The following is a 23,853-nucleotide window of genomic DNA, read 5'->3' as shown; positions in this document are numbered from 1 at the left end:
CATTGAAATCTCCACCCAGTAAGATCTTATTTACGGGATTTTCACTTATTAAATCTTCAATATAAAGATCTAGCTCCTCCCAAATCTTTGAGATGTTTGATTTTGTCCATTGGGGAGGGAGGTAAATGCTTAGAATTAAAAGCATCTCAGGACCCAGCTACAGAATCGCCACTGCCCATTCGTTCAGAGGTTTCAGTAATGAAATCATTTGATAATACAACAACCATGACATGTTTTTTCCTCCAGCTTGAATTTCTTGCCATGTTTTTATTTTTCCTTGTTTGTCTGTTATATATTCATTGTTTATATAATTTATTTTATTTCTTAAAGCAATGTTACAATAGGCATCAACTGGAAATGTTAATGGTGAAGTTGGCAGACTTAATCTATTTCTACATGGAAACCATATTCTTCATAATCCATCCCTCAAAATATGAGTGCCATCTTGTCTTTGAATAGTTGTTAACGATTTCTTAATCTATAAATAATTATGAATTCTTTCTTAATTATTTTCAATTTTATGTTTCTTATATTTGGGTTTATAATCCAATCTGATATCCAAACTAATGCCGCTGCTTGGCAATACAATTTAATATTTGGTACCGCTAAGCCTCCTCAGGTTTTTTTTTGTCATCTTGTAATATTTTAAATCTTATTCTTGGTTTCTTCCCATTCCATACAAAATCATTTATCCTTTTCTGCAATTAAAAAAAAATCTTTTTATCTACATGGATTGGTAACATTTGAAACAAAAACACATTATGTCTATATACTGACACTAGCTTGATACCCGTGCTTCGCTACAGTATTTAACTACTTTAAATCCAGTTACTGCTTTTCTTCAACTGTCTGCAGTTTCTTTGACTTGATTTTTACCTCAGAACACAGAGTTCCACAGCTGACCAATCAGAGAGAGGGAGGTGCAAGCAGGCAGGAGCCTCCCAGCCATACAAGAAAGTGCCATGGTGCTCTCATCCCAAACAATGAGCTTACAGTTCCACAGCATTTGGGCCATATTGCTTTGTTTTGAGATGGTGAACAGGGGTGTTTTTACATGGATGAGGTTAATAGGTAGCTTGAAGGTAGCGAAGGATCATATGCCATGCCTGAGTGAGCCTTGACCTTCCATGAAAGTGAGCGCCTCTCTACTCGTCTTCCAGGATTGCTTTGCTCATAGAGAGACTCTGCCACTCTGTGCACCTCGGGGTGATCTTGCTGGTACTTGGCCACTGCTGCTCGGTGCGCCACAGGAGTAGGATATGCATATTTCTTTGCCACATCTCCAAGTTGCTTCCTCCTTTTAGCTTCGGTATATTTTGCAGGACGTCTGCCAGAAGGCTTCTTGGCGGCAGTAAGAGGTGATGGCTGTGAAAGGTGTGAGGTGGAGTTGGACTGAGGGAGGGGTGGTGTGGTGGGCACTTTGACAGGTTCATGTGAGAGGTTTGCACTGAAATGGCCCCTAGAAAGGTCGTGTACCATTTCCCCATGAACATTTAAAAACTCAGTTGCCATACTGACTTTTATATAAAATCCCTGTTCGGGAGTCTTGTACTGTCTTTCTTCAACTGTTTGCAGTTTCCTTGACCTGATTCTTACCTCAGAACACAGTTCCACAGCTGACCAATCAGGGAGGGGGGGTGAACAGGCAGGAGCCTGCCAGCCACACAGGAAAGCCAGGCCCTACAGGGAGATTGGTAACTCAGTGAACTTTCAGAAGAAGACTGGGAGGTGTATTTTTACCTCAGAACACATTCAATGACTCCCATCAGCCACTGCATACTGTTTAGAATGTTGGGGTGATGACCAATCAGGCCGCATATGCAAATGACCTCAGGGAAGAGTGGCTGAGTTGGCGGAGGGGGGGAGGAGCAGCCTGCCAGCCACACAGGGTAGCTGTATCCCTATGGGAAAATACATTTTACCCCTTTTAACCCCCTTAGGGGGCGAATTTCTTAAAATTTCTTCTTTGTGAGTCTTTACATCATGAAAGGAATGTTCTCCCCAAATCTCACGTCTCTAGGTCCAGGGGTTTGGGCTGGGCATTGATGAGTCAGTCAGGATACTTATCTTTATAGATATAGATTAAGCATATTGCTTTTAGACAGACCACTGGCTTGGTCAACAATCAGCCTGATCGGGGGCGTGGTGTGAATGGTGGGGAAGGAGGACGCCTGAGGAGTGAGCGCCGACCTCCCTTGATCCCCTTGCCTCTTTATCTAATGCCGTAACTTCTTTTAAAAGCAGTAAATTATGGGCAAGCAAAGTTGTGACAGAAATAAATCTAAACCAAAAGCTTCAAAACAACTGCAGGACTTTTTTTCACCATCTAAAGCAACAACGATTCAAATCAACAACGCAGACAAAATGGTGACAGAAGGAAGTAGGGTAAGCATGCAGACTACCCCTCCCACTGACACTATGCTTACTTCTTTTCTTACAAACATGGAACAGAGATTAATAGAAAATATGAAAGCTCTTATTAATCCCCTATCTGAGCAATTAGCTGAACTTAAAAACTCTTTGACAACAGCTAACCAAAAGGCAGAGAGTGCACTGAAGCTTGGAACAGCTTTACAAGAAGAGCTCCACTCTCTTGAAAAAGAAAATGCCAGCCTCCACGATAGAGTTTTGAACCTAGAAGTTTCAGCTTGACAGCTTCAAGGTTTTAATGAACGAGCAACTGATAATATTGAATTAACAACTTTCCTTGCTAATTGGCTTGCTCGGGAACTACAGCTGGAAGACAGAGTGGCCCCTTTTATTTCTGAAGCTTATCATTTGGGATCAATCAATCATCCAAAACGAAGGGGCCCCAGAGACATTCTGGCAGTTTTCTCTGACTCGAGAACCAGGAAGATAATACTAGAAACAGGCAGATCCCAAGGCTCGTTCTCCTTTCAGGGTGAACTGATCTTTATTTTCCCTGATTTGCCATCAGAAGTACTGAAGAAACGCCGAGATCTTAAAATAATCACTGAAGCACTAAGGCAAGCAAATGTGACTTATAAATGGACAAACTTAACAAGATTACAAGTAAAATATAACGACAAAGTCTATTATATAAAAGATCAAGAATCGGGTCTAACTTTGTTGCAAGACGTTCACATTCCTTTACTAACAGACCCTAACAAATCCTCACAGAAAAGAAAGACGACACAGACCTTGACTCCACCAAAGGGCAGCAAAATACCAGTTTGATATGCTTGACTGAGCTGCTGTTTATTTACTGTTGCCAAGGAGCCCCCCCTCTCCTGCTCTAAGGCCTGCCATGAACTGTGTTTGGGTTTCCTGCGTTGCTGTTTTATTGCTACACCAGAGACTGCCTTGCACGGGTGCACTTTAACACACGTGTCTATTTCATGCATGTTTACCCACCACGGACTATGCCTATTCCTGCCTCTGCTAGGGACTAAAAGCTGTGGACTAAAACTACACTAGAGATTATCTTTCTGGGCAACAATGCCCATGCCAGTATCCTGACTTTCCTGCGTGTCTGGACTCTGCCTCACGTGTCAGTTTCCTGCCTGCTTGCTATCGACCACGGACTGTGCCTGTGCCTTATTCCTGCTATGGACTGTGTTATACCTGCTGTTCCCTGCCTCCATGGAAGCCTGCCTCACCCGGGCCCAAGCCACGCTGTTAGCAGTCAGGTGCCAGCCAAGGAAACCTCCAGCGAGCCTGACCAGGCACCCCCTGGCCAGTTCCCGTCTGGAGACTCCTGCGGGCCGGTCGCCCAGCTTGCCCTCACTACTGGGCAGCCTGCTAGCAAGCCCCAGCCATGCCCAGCCAGCAGCCATGTTCCCAGGCAGCCAGAAGACCCAGAGAAGCAGCCTGCTGAGAGAAGCCATTCCAGAGAAGCAAGCAGACCACGTCTGCAGTGGTGAGCCTCACCCTGCTCTGCATAACTTAATAGCCACCCCAGAGAAGAAGCTAAGTGCTGACCATCCCAAGCACTTAGAGAATGCATCTCAAAGCAGCCTCCGCATTCCAGAGTTGATGATGTCGGGACAAGCCCTGTCCGCTGGAACATCCATTCAACACGCCCGGATCTCCCCCTCCCTCCTTTGTCCCCTCTTCCCAAGGTGTCACAATAACATAATCAGATTCCTAAAGTGGCCCATCTAGGGTAGTTGTAGAGCCATTAAAACCTTTGTTTCGCCCGTGAGAACCACTAGAAACTGCACCAGCCCCAGGGTATGTTTTGGGGTATTTAAGCTGGCCTCCCAGGCCACATGGCGCGCGTGCCATTCCTATCCAGACTCCTTGCTGTCACTCTATTTCGGATCTAGTGCAGGCATTAGACCACCTCATCTCACTGCTACATCTTTGCTCCGCGTCAGGATTGTGAGTATACCCAACTTCATCACTCTCAAGTGGGCTATCCCGCTAATGCAACCGTCTCTACTTTCCTACTCTGTTGTCCTAGCTCTTGTATGTAACCTTGTATGTGTGTGCTAGTTCAGGCATACGTCACATTACTTAGTAAAACACGTTGTATCATTATTTAGTCTGCCTCTTTATTGCACGAGCATCTGGAGAGGGACCCCAGTATATATTGGTTAAAAGATCCGCACTAAATTTAGTTCCAGTCTGCTAGCTAATTCTCCATTCAAATAGAGCAGTTCTGGTAATATTACATAGTAAAAGGAAAATCTTCTAATACATATTACATATGTCAGGACTCTTAGACTTTCCACTGAAGAAGTTACGGCTTTCAATGTTTAACATATCTAGTTGTTTGAGGTCTGGGGAGAAGGGGAGGGTGAGGACTCATTTTCTCTTGCCACCCCAGATTTTTAACAGCCTTTCTGTATTGGAACGTGTTCCAATGACCTAAATGAGATATATCTCACAAGGTCCAGAAAACTATTTATCCAGTCTCTTTTATTTTTCTTATGGGCACACAAACAGTTGATATATTTGTGTTTAACATAAGGAGGAGTGTGTGAATACTACTACCATTTAATAATTTGACGGGGGGAGGTGGGTGGGTTGAAGGAGAGTTAAATATAACGAAGTTTATCTGAATTATATTTGTTAGTAAATATAATCTCTTTAGTGGGAGTGGGTGGGGAAAAGGGGAATGAAGGATTTAACAATACTCTGAAACTTCTTAAACTATTCTAGTTAGGTTCATTTAATATAATTATATTAATATTGTTAAAAATGCTTATACTGTCGATATATATGATCTCATGTTAACTTATAGATTTGAATACATTTTTAGCATTTGTATATAGCTGGTTGAGATACTTGTATATTCATCTTTGATTTGTTGTGAATTAGAAACAATATTCACTTTACTAGGATAAGTTGTAACCCTTCAGAAACATTAATAAACAGAAAATTCAAAAACAACAACAACCAGCCAGATCATTGGAAAGTTCATCTACCTTGCTGTTCTACAGCTTCTAGTAGTCAACAGCATAAAGTCTCTGACCTTAAAGGCTGTAGCTATAGGTATTATGGTAAAGTGGCCATAAACAGAACTATCTTTTAGCTATTCATTTAAGCTTTTTTAAAAAGGCTATAAAATACCATTTCCTGCTTCTCTCTCTCTAGATGCCACAGTATGGCTCTCACCAAGCTCTGATGCACTTTTTTCTTTGATGTTCAAAGTTCATAGATGTGCAGAAAACCTGGCTAAAGTTGGTTTCCAAACAGTCCCCACAGTCCAGCCATTGAGGTATTACAAAATATGTAATCGATGCTTATGGCCATAAGATAAATGGTGGAGAAAATTTTTCCTTTTTAATTCAGGTAGATTACGCTAGGCCTTGACATGTACAGCATCATCCTTAATCCTCAATTCTTGCTCTATTGCTACTTCAGATTTGAAGAACTTGACTGATACATTGGACTGAAGTTCACTTAAACACATTGCTTTCAGAGTAGTTAAATTTAACGGAAAGTCATGTGGGAGATTTTTCCTACCCAAATAGTCTCTTTTCAAAGAAACACTACTGTTGTTCTTCCAATGCTGGATGTAGGAACTGCCCTCCACAGCTTCCAAAAACCTTAAAGGTCTTCATTTATTTCATACAGTATACAATATCCTGTATTATCTACATAAGTTTATTACTTATTAAGTACCTGCCATTTGCTTTGCTAAAAAAAGGGTTAAAGGGATTTTGATAGGATAGTCAAGGCATCTTATCCTTATATGCACGCTACCAATAGAAACATTTCAACCTTCTTATCAATACAGCTCCTAAGTAGGTTTAGCATGTACTTTTTATGCTTACCTGGGAAGGAGGTACAGAAGAGGTGGGCAAAGGATTAGAGATCATTGGGCCAAATATATCCAGATCATCATTCAGTGCCGTGACAGGAGTGGCAATGCTTCCATTTGTAACAGCAGAATCAGCAGGGCCATCTTAAATGACAGTGTTTAAGAACAAAGAGTGTTACAGCAGATTTAATCATTGCAAGCAAGCCAGTTACACTGCCAATGTATAAAGGTATTCTGGGTTGGCAGAACTTTCCAAGCGTTTAAAACACTTGGTATCCTAGCTCCTCTAGTATTCTGTCAGCTTCCTGTAATTTAAAATCTACAACATGCCAATGTAATTAGCAAGATTTGCACATATTAAAACACAGCCTAAGGCCAGCCATAAATGGCATCTAAACTGATTTAGCACAATTACACAATTCTACAGGACTTACACAGCTTTGTCAAACAGTTATCAGCATAACAGCTTGAGGAACTGCAATCTTACCAATATGTAGCCCAAGCCTTGGGAAACAAGCATTGTAATGATTAGATAATTTGGAATATATCACTAGTTGATACATAATTATATTGTTCTTAAAAGAGAGCAACAGCCTATCAAACCTATACAGGGCTCAGCAGCTTATCGGCATCTTCCTTCAAATCATTAGACTACTTATGAAACATCCCCAAGTCACTTTCTTTTTTAGTATCAGAATCCTAATAAGCATGTTTATGACTCTGGAACTTGCTACCTCAGATGTGAAACAACAGCAACAGGAAAATATCTTTCACTGTCCCCTTGATTTTAATGTCTATGGTGGAATTTAACTTCATTAAATCTATTGTTTATTCAAGTTGTATAAACATTTTCCTAAACAACTGTGGCACAGTATTTATAATTCATCACCCACTCACCTCCAAAACAATACATAGCACTTGACCCGGGACTGAAAGCTGAGTTACACCACATCTCCCCTTTCTGTTTCATACAGATGAATAACTTCTATGAATACTTCATTTGCATGTGCCTGAGGAATTCCTCCTGAAGTACACTTAATAATTACATTTGGACTGCACTTTCAGTGTCCAAATATACTATCACAGCCATACTTACAACAATCCAGTAAATTAGGTCAATATTATCCCCAATTACAGATGGAGGTCTAAAAGAAAATGGCTTGCCTATACTACTCAGTAAATTGTAGCAAGGACAACATCTGAATCACTAGCACTCAGATCATACTCTTACTCAGTGTGTCATATGAGTCAACATGTTTATGTATCTGCTAGTTATTACTGCTCCCAAATGAACAATTAGACATGGTTTTTCCTCAGCACACAAAAGATGGGGGGAGAGGATTCATGGGTAAGAAAAAATATTTTAAAATATAAGCATGCGCATGCGTGCCAAACTCAAACTTCAGGTTAAGTTCTTGTACAAAAAAAAATATTTAAATATTGACACGCAAAAAGATTGAGAACTGTAATGGAAACTCATTTTGCTTTGGGGGATTTTTTTTCCTGGCAATAGGTAAAGACACTTTATAAACAGCTTGCTAGAAGCTTTATCAAGCAGATCCAAAGTTCTGCACTGTATTTTCTCAGCTTCCTCAAACTATCAGCAGACACACTGAGAACAAAAACGACTGAAGCTTATGATAGTTGCAGTGACTGTGGCAGCAATACACTTGGGGTCAAGGCAAAGGAAATAAGAAACAACTCCTGGTTGGACTCAGTAAGTTCTCAGTGAAAGGCATGGACGGATGCAGATCTTTCCCCTTGTTCCCCTCTCTACAGCTTTCTTTACCTATACTGATACCTATACCTATACTTGATTTCTGCTGCGGGGGGGGGGGGGGAGTGGAACAACAGAACAATCCACTATCCATGTGCCCATGGATTGCTGCATTCAATACATTGTCTTCATGTTATCAAATTTGACAACTAAAACACCCAAAATATTAGTGAAGTAGGAAGTCAGCACTTCAGCTGACCTCTCTTTCACATCTTCCCATTGCATAGGAAGATTATCAAATTACTTTCATCCTTCTTTCTCTCTAGAAAGATACTTGTGAAAAATAATTTAAGTTGGAATACCATAAAAGAATTAATGTGAAATGGTGAAGGAAATGCAAAAGAATTTTTAGTATTTTTATTGGCCATCAATCAAGATGAATCTATCTGCTTTTTCTACCCAAAACATTTGGGTAGCTTGATGGTAGCTCTACACAGAACACTAGGTTGCTGACAGCAAATCTTTATGGTGAAATAGTCATTTTGTTTTGATGTTTCCCTTTTACTTATATTGCTAATCATGAGGAGTTCTTATTATGATGTAACCCTATCCTATATGATCCACAGAAGTTCCTGTGGTGGCATACAAACGGGGTAAAGAATGCCACGGTTTTGGACCGGGAAGTGGACCTGTTTTGCAATATGGACGTTTTAAAGATCTACAACTTGTGCATTTTTTGTAGCTTCAGAGAATTTAAAATAAAAATTAAATCTACAGTATGACATGTTCTGAGAATTTTGACTTTTTTTCTAAACTTGATTCTAGTTGTTTTAATGTATATAGAAATGTTTCTATTTTCAATAGCTAGAAATAGAGATATTAAGAGAGCCCCTTTTGAATCTGTACATGATCATTATTTGATTCAACTGAAGTATTTTTACATGTACAGAATAAAGCCTTTATGAGATACTTCCACTATGAATAATAATAAGTCCTTCAGTGGCAAATGAGCAGCACATTCCAGGAGTCGCAGGGGTATTTATTCATGCTTTTGCTAACTTCATTCTTCTCTTGTTATGAAAGTAAATGCAGAAGCACTACTGCAACAATACACCGGGGATTCTACACTAAAGTCAGGCAATCAAAGTTGTGGTTCTCATAGCAACTGTAACTGTGCCACAATTTATATACTTATTAACCCACAAAGATTAACACCTCACTATGGTACTGAATTTGGATATGAACAGAAAAAAAGCATCATAGCCATATAAACAATAACTATTTTGTAAGACGTGTTTTTTTTATTTCAAGTTTAACCTCCATAATAGCTGGGATTCTTCATCCAGTGCTTATTCCCCGCCCACTCACCCACCTTCCTTTGAAAAGAATGAAGCTTCATAAGACCTGCCTACATGTGATGTAAGACTTGGTTTCTCAATGAGAGAATAAGTGACCACAGGCTGCCCTATGCCAATCCCCTATTTTTAATATAGAACAGAATATTACTATGTTCCCCTAAACTGTGTTGATAGCTTCATGATTCTCTAAATGGTAAGAGATTTCTTCTTCCTCGGTATGGTCTACATTTTGGAGTTGTCATATCTAGAAGTAAACAGATAAAGAACTGCAGGCCATTCAGGCAATTCTTATATAGTCTTCACAATATAATGGAATGTCTACTTATCCTACTCCTAACCAGTCCTATTTCCATAAAGGAAAATAATTTCTAGGAGGAAACATTGCCGCATAAGTACCTTCCCAGTAACTCTGGCCATATGTTCCTTTCTATTCATCCTAAGAAAACACATGGCTTGTCTGTCAGATGGGGGAGGGGAATGCAACACATTCTGGGTATGGGGTTAAAATACCGCAAATGTTTTTAAAAATTGCAATAAATTTTCAACTTGGTATTTTTCCATGTTAAATATATCTACATTTTTTTGATGTCACAGCTGTACAAATGTCAGTGAGAGGAATTCCACAAAGGAAGGCTCTGGTGGAGTGGGTAATGGGTATGGGTAGAGAGTTGATACAAGACTCCTGCCAGTCTATAGCACAGTTCAACTGCAGAAATGATTCATTTGGAAAGAGTCTGTGAGGATGCCAGTTGGTCCTAACATACAGACAAACAGTGCAGGAGACTTACATACAGGATGTAACCTCTTTAAATAAAACAAACCCTTTTAACATCAAGAGTGTGTAAGGCTAGTTCACCATCAGTAGAAAAATTTGGGGGGGGGGGGAACCACAGGCAAAGGGATTGGCTGGCTAAATGTAACACAGAAACCACCTTGGGGAAGAATTATAAACTAGGTATTAACATAACCTTATCATGAAAAAACAATAAAGTTCGCCCATCTGCAATGCAGCGAGTTCACCAACCCTTCTAGCCGAAGTAATATGTCTTACAGAAAATATGTCTTTATAGACATATTTTGCTCTTGATGGCAGGAGGCAAAACAGTAGAATATAGCCAGGCTTGATGCTGAAGAACCACTGCAGCAGCCAAAGAGTGAATGAAGCAGTAAGCAGCATGATGGCCAGTGTTGCTTTGCCAATTTTGTTGCCTCAGAGAACAGTACCATAGCCATAGTAGCTTGTTCTCCAGTAGCATCTCCAGATAGGCTGCATTCTTCACTCGCAGAGGAAGAGTTGTCAGGTAGTTATGATAGCCTGGTAGTTAGTGATGCACATAAAGTACACCCTAACCATATGATCAACCTTGGGCCCAACTCCGACTGCTGGAGTGTAGTGACTGCCCTGGTGATAAAACCAGTCCTCATCCACAATCAGTGAGGAAGGTGGAGGTTGTGTGAATAGGTAGCCACAGTCATCCTGCTTTACTCCACCTGTTTAGAAGGATGCAATAATGAAATTTCCCCAACTGCATTATCAGGGGACGTATCCGATGGAAATTTCAAAGCTACATTGGAACAGGAAGCCGTCTTCTCAGCCTCCAAATCCAAAGAGAGGTGATGTGATGCAGAATAAATCAGAACTGACAGGGCTTGTGTAGTGGAGGTGGAAGGCATAAGTACAGACAAGGTAGAAGGCTGCTGAAACTACATTTGTTTCAGAAACTCAGTCCAAGTCGCTGTGTATGGTGCTGGGGGCAGAATGAAACCATTGGTCATGGAACCAATATAGGAGGTATTGACCAAGAAGGTACCATTAGTTGAGCAGATGTCAGAACCAAAGACAGTGGAACTGGTGCAGAAGGCTGTGGAACCAACGTAGTGGGCATTGACCAAGAAGGCATCATTGGCTGAGTAGATGCTGCTACTGAAGGTAACAGAGCTGAAGCAGGGGCTGTAAAACTATGGAGCGGACTGCAGGAGAGATTGGACCGATGTTAAAAGGTTCCAGTGGGAACTCACCCTCAGAAAAATCATCACCTCGAATTATGGAACTGGGATGCAGAGATGGAATGCAGGGCGATGGAATCTTCAAGCCCTCTTCACGCACTATCAGAACTGATATGATGATTGAAAGGCATATGGAATAGTTAGAGGTATGCTTCAACACCTTCATATCAGAGTGCTTCATTAAGTGCTTGGGCTTGGGCTTAGCCTTTTTGGCTGGCAGCTCCAAAGCACTGCGGTGAGAAGACAGAACTGTTGACGGGATTGATACCTCTCAGGTTCTAAACTCAGAATCAATGGAACCCAAATCACCAATACTGAGCAGGAGGCTTGCTCCTTGAGGCAGGCATTTGTGACACTGGAATTTTGAAGATCTGTCCCATATAAAACCCTTCAGCCTCAAGGCCCAATCACGGCGAGCTTTTGGAATGACGCTGAAGCAGTGTATACAACTGGATATGTTGCAAGTTTTGCCTAGACAAAACAGACACAATGAGTGTTCATCTGACTGTGTCTTAGTGGCACATTGGATACACTTTTGGAAAAGCATCTTCTGAGTCATGGTGCAAGGCTGAGAAAAGAAGCCGAGGAATGGCCTCAGACCTGGCCAGGAAGGGAAGCTGAAGAACGGCCTCGATACTTGATGGAGATATAGAGAAGCCCTACAGAGCTGATAGATGGACAACCAGCTTCTCAACAGCCAGAGAAAAAATAATAATTTTCCTCAGAGAAAAAGTTGTCAACAATGGAGCAAACAGCAGAACCTATCTCCACATTACGGAATGTGTTGGTTTTGGTAGGAAACAGCAGCCATGTGCGCTAGTGGGGGATGGGCACCTCTTCAGTCTGCACAAGCTATAAAATTCTATCTCTGGGCAGGCCTGCACCAGTGCAGTCCCAATATGTGCATGCACAGAAGACCAAAGATGAACTGCTGGTATAGCACAACATATGTTATCCCATACCATGCCTATCCTTGCTCCCACCTCACATGGTTCACAGCAGCTGGTAGGAAAATGTACAGCATGATCTTATGTACTAGCATACTGCGTGGCCTCAAGAAGAGGGGGAGAAAACAAAGAAGCAGCATCTCCAATGCTGATATAAAACCTTAAAAGTAAAATTCTTCCTCCTCCTCATCAGAGGTTTTTGCCATCATATTTTCAAAGTTATTAATTCTGCAACCGTATGTCTTTAAAATCAAGGTTGGATTTCTAGGAATACAAGGCAGCTTATAAGCTGCTCCAAAGAACCTTGAGGGACATAGCTTCTAAACAAATTATTCTTTCTTAAGCTGAATTAATGACACTAGGCATGACAGAGCTTTGCTGAAATGCAGCAGCTGGCCTATTTGTTTGATTAGTAGTTATACTCCAATTGAACTGCTTTCTGTCATTTTTGTAACTGAAGCTTAATAAGGTCATATATCCAACTTGTATTCAACAAGTACCTTCCTTAACTTCCACCATCTTTAAGATAAATCTGAAGGGGAAGAACATGGCAATTCACTTATATCCCCACAGAAAGATTGGGATCATCCATTTTTAATGCTAATACACTGATGGTTACTTTAACATGTGCAATCCACACTCATCTATGTTTTCTGTATCGTACATCTAACTGGTAAATGATGCATCAAACTGAAAATGAGTTTTGCTTTTTCCTGCAAATTCAACCTTTCAATGTGATGGAAATGTAATGTTTTAACATTATGTAGTGTTGCAAGACTTCCCACAAAATGAAGAATACTACCTTTTCAAAGTGTCATTTTAAGAGAAAATGTTTACCTGCAAATTAGAAAACTCAGTCCAGTGATTCCTTGTGACTTAGATCTATAGTATCATTGACTTACATATGCTCATTATGATGAAACCAATTACTATTAATTATCTGCAGAAGTACACAACAAGGATGCTAAACTGAGAACGCCCTATAGTACAAATACACCCACATATACCTACACGGGTAAATGACAAGTCCTGCAAGTGACTGCAAACACTATAATCCCTTTGACAAAGCTCTTGAATCCAGAACATACTGATAAAACTATGAAGATAAGTTACATAAATAATAATAAAGCAGGTTTATATTTAAAAATAAGAACATTCGTACTTTAAGGAGAAGTGATTTGCTTTTAAATCATATCTGTGGTGTATTCAAATCATAAATGCAATAAAACAAGCTTCTATGAAATTCTAAAACCACCTTCTATGGAACTCTTGAATCAGAGCCACTGGTATCTCTCTGCTATATTTATTCACTGTTGTAACTCAGACCAAAATTACATAATAGCTTGATTGTCGTCAACTTTTGAAGCCCCCCTCCTGTGATACTTTGTGGCAGAAGACGGAATGTACAAATAACACAAGGATGTCAAAGGCTATCAAGTAAATGATGCTCTCACAGAGAGTTCTTTTTAACCAGACTTCGGACAGAAGGATGCTGCCTTTCAGAAAACAAATGCAGAGTCAAATTAAAAAGGTTTGCACAGCTAATTCAAGAAATGAGTGCTGCTCCTCCCACATCACATGGGGCTTGGGCCTGCAGAAACTCAACTTCACCCAAATAAGTGGTCTCCTTGTGAGTTGGGGGAATTAGCATTCAAGGAGAAGCAGCGAGAGGGTGTAACTAAGTGAGATTTCTCCAGCTGTGTATATGGGGATCACGCCTCTAGAGAATTCTTAATGAAAACAAGCGGATGTTCAACAAACATGGTTTTTATTGAAGGGGAAGCAAAAGCAAAACACAGAAATTCATACACAACATACTCACAGGGCTAACTAGAAAAACAGGGAGGAAAATAGAGAGGAGTGCAGGATCAGGTGATATTTACCAGTCCAGAAGATAGGGGACGTTCATGAGATAGTAGTTTTGAGCGACCAGCGCTTCACAGCAGGAAGAGAGAGGGTCAGGCAGATGTCCAAGTTGGGTGTTGGATCCAAGAACATGCATACACAACTATGGCAGAGGGTAGCCCAATTATACTGTAGAATGTACCCTGAGGCAAGATGGCATCTTCTGCCTAAAAACAATAGCTTAATGGCTGCCTCCAGAGGTGAGACAATAAAATGGGAAAGATTTGATTAAACCCTCCTGTGTGTTACCAAAGGTAAAAAAGTGCTTGATTTCCACAATGGCTGGAAATGTGGGGCTTACCAGATCCCTGAATAGCCCAGATTGGGAGAGCGGATAAGAGAAGATCGGCAGACTGTAGAGGAGATTAATTCAGGAACTCCTGGAAGACCCTTTCTCTTAAGATCTTTGGACATCTCCGGAGTGTGGGGCTGATAGCCGGTCTTGCCTATGACTCACATGCCAGTAATTTTCCAACTTTCTGCAGGGTGTTGGCTACTGTTTCCTGCCTTGCCAGGTAGCACTTCAGTGTGTTTAAAACACATGAGGAGAGGGGCTTATATAAGCTTCATAAGCTTCCCTATTAGTGTGAGGGTCAGGGTCGACTGCTAACACAACAGCATCTACTATTGCAATGGCTGGGATTGTGCCCTTACCTTACAGAGGCTATATTAAAGGACAAATTGTCTTGTGGGAAGGAGAACAGAAAAGCCAGACAAAGTTCAGCATTGCCACACATGCTATTGCAGCTTCTACAGTATAACCATATTAAAAGCAGCAAAGCTATAGTTGACATTTTCAGACATTGACTTCCTTACTGTATGTCTGATGGAAGTCTGTGAGATGCACGTTTGTGTCAGACTATTTATATCTGCCTGTTTTACACTCCTAGGATTCAGTAAAACAGATGCCTTAGACCACAATTAATGCTAATATAATTAAGAGGCAGTGAATATGCAGTTCAGGGAACATCTATAATAGGGCTCATTTTCCTTTATTAATTTTATTCAACATAAAAAATAGAGATATCAACAAAAAATCATGTCCCCACTACATATAATAAAAGACACTATTTAAAATCTACATTATAAAAAAACTGCAGATTCTTCTGAATTGTCGGGGCGGCATAATAGGCAGGGGTCCAGAGGAGCCCATGAATGAGTATAAGCATAAAGTGCTGCCATACATACACAAGGAGGAGGGGAGTTGCTGATTTTCTTTTCAACTGCACCTCCTGGCTTCTAACAGGATGGCACCCTAGTGCACCCAACCTTGATAATCCCTTTTGTGGAGGACAGGGAGCTGCTGCTGGAAGGGTCCACTCAGAAGACTGCACATATGAAGACTACCAGGCTTCAAATGGTAATTATGCTATTTTAATATTAAGCACAAAGTAAGGGACTAGAGAAAAGACTGGCAAGGATATGTTTTTCAAACTATTCAGGAGTTCCTTTGTTTCATACCGATGGGTGGGGATGACTTGAGAAGAGTGAGGATGAATTAAGCCAGTTTAGATAATATATTCTGCAGTTCCCTTATGTTAGTTCCTTCTGGTCAGAAGTTGAAAAATAGGTCAATTTAACACTAATACAACTCCCAGAGCTTCCCTGCTTGGAAATCCCTTGAAATTTCCTCTTGTATTCTTTTGCATTCATACTTTTTCATGAATTCATGTGTGGCAATGCTGCACTTACTTTTTCAGTCTAAAGTAGTAACCAGGAGTCTCCTTATAATGCACTGAACAGACTGGCTTCTGCTAGGGCTCCTTTTAATTTAAATAATAATCTAATATTTAACACCTATAACGCATTTAAGAACATGCAAAGTACTTAACAACTATTTATATCCTTGCCAACACACACACACACACACACACACCTACCTTAATCCTGAAGCTTGATCAGTTTATGCTCTCACAACATAACATACTGTAACAACTTTTCTAGCACTAATTGGATTATTTCATTATTTTGTCAAGTTTTTTTACACTATATATTATAACTGGCATCCCCATACAAATTGGCCCCCTATGCTACTTAGATAGTCTATTCCTTTCCAATACTTACCCTTGGTTGTCTTTTTGAATGAAGTATATCTAACAAAACTTTCAATAAGGAAAAGAACTACAAGATGGAGGGATACTGGTGTGAATCCTAAGAAATGTGGACAGAATTTTGCAGGAAGGATCTTTGCTGCCTCCCTCTTCCCAATGGAATCTTACAAGTTTTCTGAAAAGCTACTCTTGAACACCAGGAAACATGAAGGGAAGATTTGGGAAATGGCTTGAGGGGCCTGCAGCTGAAGGAGGCAAATCACTCGTCTTTCTTATGCATGCTATGGTTCCATTCAAGTAAGAACTCAGTCAACAGCGAGGGAGAAATCTGTTGATCCTCATTCACCCGCACCACCTCATACCATCTCCAAAGTCCTCTTACTCTCAGCAGCAGCCTTTACACCAAAGAGGGGTGGCAAAGATCCCTTCTGTAATTCTTCACTCCATTCCTGGCTGTTAGCATTCCAGATACTGTAAGCCTGCCTGCTTGTTTGTAAGAAATAACAACAACAACATTCGATTTATATACCGCCCATCAGGACAACTTAACGCCCAATCAGAGCGGTTTACAAAGTGTTATTATCCTCCTCACAACAATCACCCTGTGAGTGGGTGGGGCTGAGAGAGCTCCAAAGAGCTGTGACTGACCCAAGGTCAGCTGTTACTGACCTAAGAAAGTGCATGCATGTGCGTACACACACTGACATAATAGGCACAGACACATACATACAAAAATTAAGCTGCAGCACAGTCTGGTTCTCATTAATATCTCAAACTTGCTAGGGTTGAACAACACACAGGTTATTCCCTTGCCAAAAATAGGGTATACACTGGCATTAAAATGATTATAATCTCATTAAGAATAAAGGGCATATTTTATATTCATTTGAAAATAACTCTAGTATTTAAGAATCTGTCAGTGTTAGACCACATAAATAAGCTAATTATTTAAAAGACAAAAGCTAAGTTATGATAAAGTGGTATCATTATATATTCAGAAAATGTCATCCTCTCTCTTTCACTCTCCCCTGCCATGCCTACTGTCACTCCTCCTCTTTCTCCCCCCATGCCTAGAGTCATTTCTTTCTCTCCTTCCCCTCATGCCTACTGTCGCTCATCTCACTCTCTCTCCCATACTCCATCACTCACATCAATCCTGCAATCAGCAATGCTGATGTTCCCACCTCATACAGCTGCAGCAAGGGGGATACAGTGGGTACTGTGGTGGGAAGTGGTGGTGGGTCCTACAGCAGGGGGCAACACCTCTTCTAGTGGTTTGGTAGCTGGTGGTGGTTCCTTCTTGCCCTGCTGTGCCTGCCCCTCCTCCTCTGCACACAGCATCACTGACTCACAATCTTAAGAGGCTTCTGAGATGCAGCGATGTTGGAGTTGGTGGCAGCAGTGGTTCTGTGCAAGTGCAGAGGGGTTCCTTTTGTAGTGGATCCCACCCCCCACTGTTTCCTAGGGGTAAAGTGTAGATGACTGGGGAAGGCAATGGCAAACCACCCCATAAAAAAGTCTTCCAAGAAAACGTCGTGATTAGGGGTGTGCGCTTTGGGTTTCTGATTTGGGTAAATTACCCGAATCAGACCCGATCCGTAAAGATTAAGGGTATCCGAATCGGAAATCCCTAATCAAAGCTTTCCAAAGCATTCGGAATGCTTTGGAAAGCTTTGGGGCTATTTAAAGGGCCCTGCCGCTGCTTGCAAGCAGCGGTGGGGCCCTTTAAACATCATCCCACCCCTAGCCCCAGCTCCACCTACCTTGTCAGTGACAGCAGTGGCTCCGGCTGCCTGAGCCTGCGGGGCGGTGGGGAAGGCCGAAGCTGCCGCTGCTGCCGCCTCCGGCCCTTGTTGCCTCTTAATTGGCCGCAGTGCGCTGGCGGCCATTTGAGGGGCAGGAAGGGCTGGAGGAGGCGGAGAAAGCCCTTCCTGCCCCTCACAAATGGCCGCAGTGCACTGCCGCCGCCGCCGCCACCCCCACCACATTTCCTCCCCTCACTTCAGTATGCTCCGAATATTTACGGAGCATACTGAAGCAAGTAAAATACCTTAATTCCGAAGCAGCTTGCCGAAGTGGGAAACTCGAATCTCCTCCCTGTGCACACCCCTAGTTGTGATGCGACATCCCTCCATGGGTTAGTAATGACTCGGTGCTTGCACAGGGGACTACCTTTACCTACCGCCCCCCCAATTTTAGGTAAGTTTTTATATTTTTCTGCAATCCTGGAGGGTCCCTCAATTTGGCAGAAAAATCTCCCTTTTCCTCATCTGGCCCTAACCTACAGATTTAACTGTCTGCAGATATGGTCAAGTTCACAAGTATACATGCTGATGATTTTGTATTACCTAGTCTACTGACAGTTTGTTTACAGCAGCTGTTTTAGACTAACATGATGTTGAGTCAACTGCTGTGTTTTCAGAATATCACACTTGTTTTAGTGAAATTTACCAACCAACTCAACCCCATACAGCACAGCCTGAAGAATGTGTGAAGCTTAAAGAATTTCTGCATTTCCATCAATAAGATGGCATCATAAAATATGCAACTTTAACCTACGTAATCCTAATTTATTGTTGTTTAATTTCTGCACTGGTAGTTTAGATTTTGGTCTCTATCACAGGTGTCTGAATATGAAGTGTAAACTCATATCTCAAAAACAGCATTCTTTGTATAATACATACGATCGACATATAGCAAACCAATTAAGGTCATTCAGATTGATAAACTTTGTCAATTTCTCTTCAACAACAACAACATTTGATTTATATATCACCCTTCAGGACAACTTAACTCCCACTCAGAGCAGTTTACAATGTATGTTATTATTTTCCCCACAACAAACACCCTGTGAGGTGGGTGGGGCTGAGAGAGCTCCTAGAAGCTGTGACTGACTCAGGGTCACCCAGCTGGCTTCAAGTGGAGGAGTGGAGAATCAAACCCGGTTCTCCAGATTAGAGTCTTGCACTCTTAACCACTACACCAAACTGGCTCTCACACCAAATTGGCTCTCAAGTAGTGAAGTCTCCCTCCCTTCCCACCCCCGTTCTGAATTTGCTTGACCACTGTAAGCGCACCCCTTTCTAGCAGGTAAACTTCAATCATATTTTTCAATGCAAAAATTTTACTGAATCCTTTCAACTGTAGTTGAAAGAAGACAACCTCCTAGTTAAGCAGTACAGCTGCATAGAAAGTAGACATGGGCATGAATTGAAATACAAATCAAATTTCGTGACGAATCAGGCCGATTCGCATTTCGCAAAATGCATTTCGTGGGGCCACAGTTTTCACGAAATTCACGACTTTTGGGGCAGATTCGTTTGATTCATGAATGATTCGTGATGCCAGACAGGCTGGCGCCGATCCTTTGATTCCCTAGGCAACATAGGCCCGGAATGTCTGCAAACCTTTTGTTGCCATTGGAAATTCCAATCTTAGCCCACATAACCTTGATAGGCAGCTCTCCCTGCCAACTGAAGAGCTTCCATTCTGCTCTATACAGCAAGGAGCAGGGGGGTTAATCCAACTGATGTGATGGGCCTTCTGTAGCCATGGGAACACCAATTTCATCCCTCCAAACCCTGTTAGGCAGGTCTGTCTACCAACCAGAGACTTCCTGTTCTGCTCTATGTGAGCTTTTCTTATATAAGGCACAGCTCTCTGCCTCATGCTTTTCATTTCCGGTAGGGAGAGGGAGAGGGAGGACCTGTTGCTGGGATCTGGAGTGAGAAAGTGGAATTGGGAGCTTTTGGCTGGATTTGCTGCTGCTTTAAAATACACTGAAAAGCCTCTTTCTTATTTTCAGGTCTTGGCCTTGCTGGGAAGGTTGTTGGGGTGAGGGTGCCTTCTTTCCTCCACCCCACCCAACCCCAGTCTCAGGGCATTACCTAACCCTGGGGCCTAGCTTGACTGAGGCCTACCTTTTTTTTCTTTAATTTTCTTTGCTTATATTCTTATTTCAAGCATTTGTTCTTGCTGGCTTGTTGGGTGAGGGTGGGTGGAGGAGAGCCTGCTGAAGTCTACCTGTGATTTTGGCATCTCTAGGTATGAAGGGGGCCATTGAAGTGCCCTGGGTTCTAACGAATCATGAAACTAATGAATCATTTTGCGAAATGGGACAATTTTGTGAAAGTTTGTGATTCATGATTTGTGGAATGCGACGAAACACGGAACGCTCGTTTCATTTTTTTCCCATTTTGTGCCCATCTCTAATAGAAAGGACTGAAATACACAGCACCCTGAGATTGTTCGAAATGCTCACATATGACAAATTAGTTAGCCTAAACTAAGTGCTGTGACAGCAAAGTTTCTGTGATCCAGTGGCATGTTCTAGAACAGGAATCCCCAAATCCTACACCTTTCTTGGTGCCTGCCAAGTGTTTTTAGAAAGTGGGATGGGCCAGTTGGGGCTTTGGTCCAGCAGGGCTTCTTACTGGTTGTTGGAGGTTGGATTGGCTGTGCAGATCATTAAAAATGTTGCTTTGGCAGCAGCTGCCACCACAGCCCAATGATCCTCACTGTTTAACTAAAGGCAAGCTGTGTATATTGAAGAAAACATTTCAGTGTTTGTTTAAGAAGGCATCCTGTTAAACATATCTTGTGCCTGAAATTCTGAAGAGTCGCTATTGGAGTTATTGATATTTTGTGGTTGTTATGCCTCCTGCAGCAGCCATTTTATGGTTGTGCCTACCACCCTGTGTCAGAATTCCAAAGGTGCCTGCAGGCTCAAATAAGTTGTGGGGGGTCCCCCTGTTCAAGAACTATGGCTAAGGAACAACAGGATTTGAGTCCAGTGGCACCTTGAAAACCAATAAGATTTTCAGAGTATAATCTTTCGAGAGTCAAAGCTCCCTTCTTCAGATACCAGCTTTGATGCTCAAAAGCTTATATTCTGAAAATCTTGTTGGTCTGTAAGATGCCACTGGACTCAAATCCTGTTGTTCTACTACCGGCCAACATGGCTACTTGCCTGAAATTATAGTTAGGGAACTATCTTAGTTAATTTTGATCAGAAGTAGGCTCCTGAAAGTTAAGCACTGGGACTCTGAACAGTTCAGCATTAATTATAAGATACCAGACAGGAAACCCTAGACAGTTAATTATTTATTTACTTCATTTATACCCCATTTTTGTCCTCAATGGGGAACCAAAGTTGCTTATAGCATTCCTCCCCTCCATTTTATCCTCACAACAACCCTGTGAAGTAGGCTAATCTGAGAGTATATGACTACCCCAAAGTCACCAGCAAGCTTCCAAGGCAGAGTGAGGATTTTAACCTGGTTCTCCCAGATCCAAATCTGACACTCTTAGCCACTATACCATGCTGGTTCTTGAGAAAGATGAAGTAAGAGATAATCATCATCTCGTACAGATGAAGAAGTGAGTGCAAAACAACAAGCATGCTCAGGGACTTGGATCCACTGATCTAGTACATTCTCTCTCTCTCTCTCTCTCTCTCTCTTGACAAGCAGACCTCATTGCACATCTCAACCTACTCTGAAACTCCTCAGTTTCCATGTGGTAGGGGGGAGCTGCTATTTGAGTCCAAAGCCTCCTTGGGTATGCTGAAATCTTGAACAGTTCCTTAGATCCCAGCACAGAAGCATGGGCATTCAAAAGAAACTGCACAATGTTCTCCATGACATTAGAGAGCTGTCTGCTTTGGAGGAATATAATAAGACAAGATTAGTTTTAAAAAGTATGGTGTCACAGTCCACAAATGCTTTCAAGATCACTTTGATAGCTTTTCCTTCCCTAAGGAGCTCATTACTTACAGTTTAGTAAAGACATCACTGACAGGAACAGACCCCCTTCAATTCTTTTCTAAGTAAATTGGCACACTGCCACACTTTTTTTAGAGTTTAGACAATGATGCCAGCATATGAAACATCAAGGCATTAAATTTATTGTACTGTAAGTATTGCTGAAGTAATTTTATGCAAGTTAATACTAAGATAATTTACTACTCACCAAGTCCTAAAAGATCAACAGTAGAGTCTGGAACTTTCTTAGGACTTGCCTTAAGCTCCAATTGCTGATCCTCTTTCTTCTCAGGCTTTATTGAAAACAAAAGAAACATGCAATTTTAACTAAAGATTTTCCATTAACATCCCAAAGAATAAAAAATTAAGTATCACAAATAATGTATTGTCACAAATAAGTTACTTGGTTCAGCCTCTGTTTTTAGTTGAAAGAATCATTAGATTTTCTTAATGTTACCAGTGCAAATAGGAGGAAAAGGGGGAGGCGGGAAGAGATGACAAAATGTGCTATTTGTACCAGTGTCATAGCAAGTGTTTTGAAATATTTAGCATTTATACAGCACATTTATAATTGTTGGATGTACTTCAAAAACTATCACATTATGTTCAATGTAAGTAAGCACAAAGATGAGAAACAATGGATCAAAAAATCGTAACTTTAAATAAATGCTGACGAAGTATCAATTGGCAGAGACAAAGGGAAAGATCTTGGGGTTGTAGTGGGTAGCTCAATAAAAATGTCAACTCTGTGTGTGAAAGTAGTGAGAAAGGTAGCCACCATGCTGGGGTTTATAAGAAAAGGGACTAAAATGGCCAATATTGTCATGTCCCTGCAACAGATCTAGGGTGTGGGATCATTTGGACTACAGTGTAAAGTTCGAGTCTTTATAGCTCAAAAATGGTATTGCAGAGCTGGAAGAAGTGCAGAACAGTATGGTTCCTTCTTCTATGAGTATTTATTTGAAGTTACAATTTTTTGTTCCAAGGTACATCACCTTGCACTTACATTGGACATAATTATGATAATTTTGGTGAAGCACATTCAACAATTAGCTATATAAATGCTAAGCAGTTTTTAAACATTTGCTTCAAAACAGCTACAAATAGTACACTTTGTCATCTCTCTTCCCCCTCCCTAAAGTCATTTAGGGTATCAGACTACCTCAGAAAATAGAAAAAGGTCAGCTAAAAGCTCCCCTCTTGCCTTCCTAACCTGAGACAAATGCTAGAAGGTCAAGGAGAAAAAGCAGCTTGATCAGACTCAGAGGAAATAATAGTCCAAAATTGTTAAAATGCAGAACAAGGTTTCTAAGTACCTCTTGCAAGGTCCTAAAAGCAAAGAATCCTTACTAAAGATCATTTCAAATTCCAGCCACAAACAATAGTCAGTGTGTGTGATGACAATGGGCAAATATTAAAGACTTAGAGATTAAGACAATTTCTAACACATCAACAGAGAGCAAACAAGTCTTTATCCTGAGTTAATTATAAAGGCAAAAACTAATCTCCTGAGTCCCAACACATCTGGAAGCAAACATTCAATTATCTTTTTAAGTTAATAAGAATATCAACGTAATCTCAGGTCACAATTAGCTTTGTCCCAAAACAAATATTAATCTCAAGGAAATAAGGTTCCTCTATTCTGTAATTAAATAATTTAATCTGACTCCAAGAACCATCACAGGACGGTTCCTGTTCTTCTTTAAAGACATGCACACATCTACACAACTCTTTCATGCACTAGATATACATGTGAGATAATTAGGAATCTTAATTAACAAAGTTTTTATTAACTGTTGAATTACGATTTAACAAAGGAGATTCTGACTTGCCAAATGTTTTGATTGCCAAAAGCCTTTTAAATCTTCTTTCTG

General features: G+C 41.1%; 1 protein-coding gene across 2 annotated transcripts in view; it reads right to left on the bottom strand.

The window, feature by feature from the left end:
* The window catches only part of SMAP1 (small ArfGAP 1), a 98,825-nt gene that overhangs the window by 17,513 nt on the left and 57,459 nt on the right, over positions 1–23,853 (bottom strand). For both annotated transcript variants that reach the window (XM_054978442.1, XM_054978450.1), the window contains 2 exons: positions 22,188–22,272; positions 6,246–6,376 (listed from right to left, as the gene is read on the bottom strand). In XM_054978442.1, the coding sequence (XP_054834417.1) occupies positions 6,246–6,376; positions 22,188–22,272 (216 nt within the window). The remainder of the gene's footprint in view (positions 1–6,245; positions 6,377–22,187; positions 22,273–23,853) is intronic.

This window comes from Eublepharis macularius, chromosome 1 (assembly GCF_028583425.1).
Source record: "Eublepharis macularius isolate TG4126 chromosome 1, MPM_Emac_v1.0, whole genome shotgun sequence".
Lineage (NCBI taxonomy): Eukaryota > Metazoa > Chordata > Lepidosauria > Squamata > Eublepharidae > Eublepharis > Eublepharis macularius.
The sequence above is the reverse complement of the archived record's forward strand: the minus strand, read 5'-3'. Positions and strand labels throughout refer to the sequence as shown.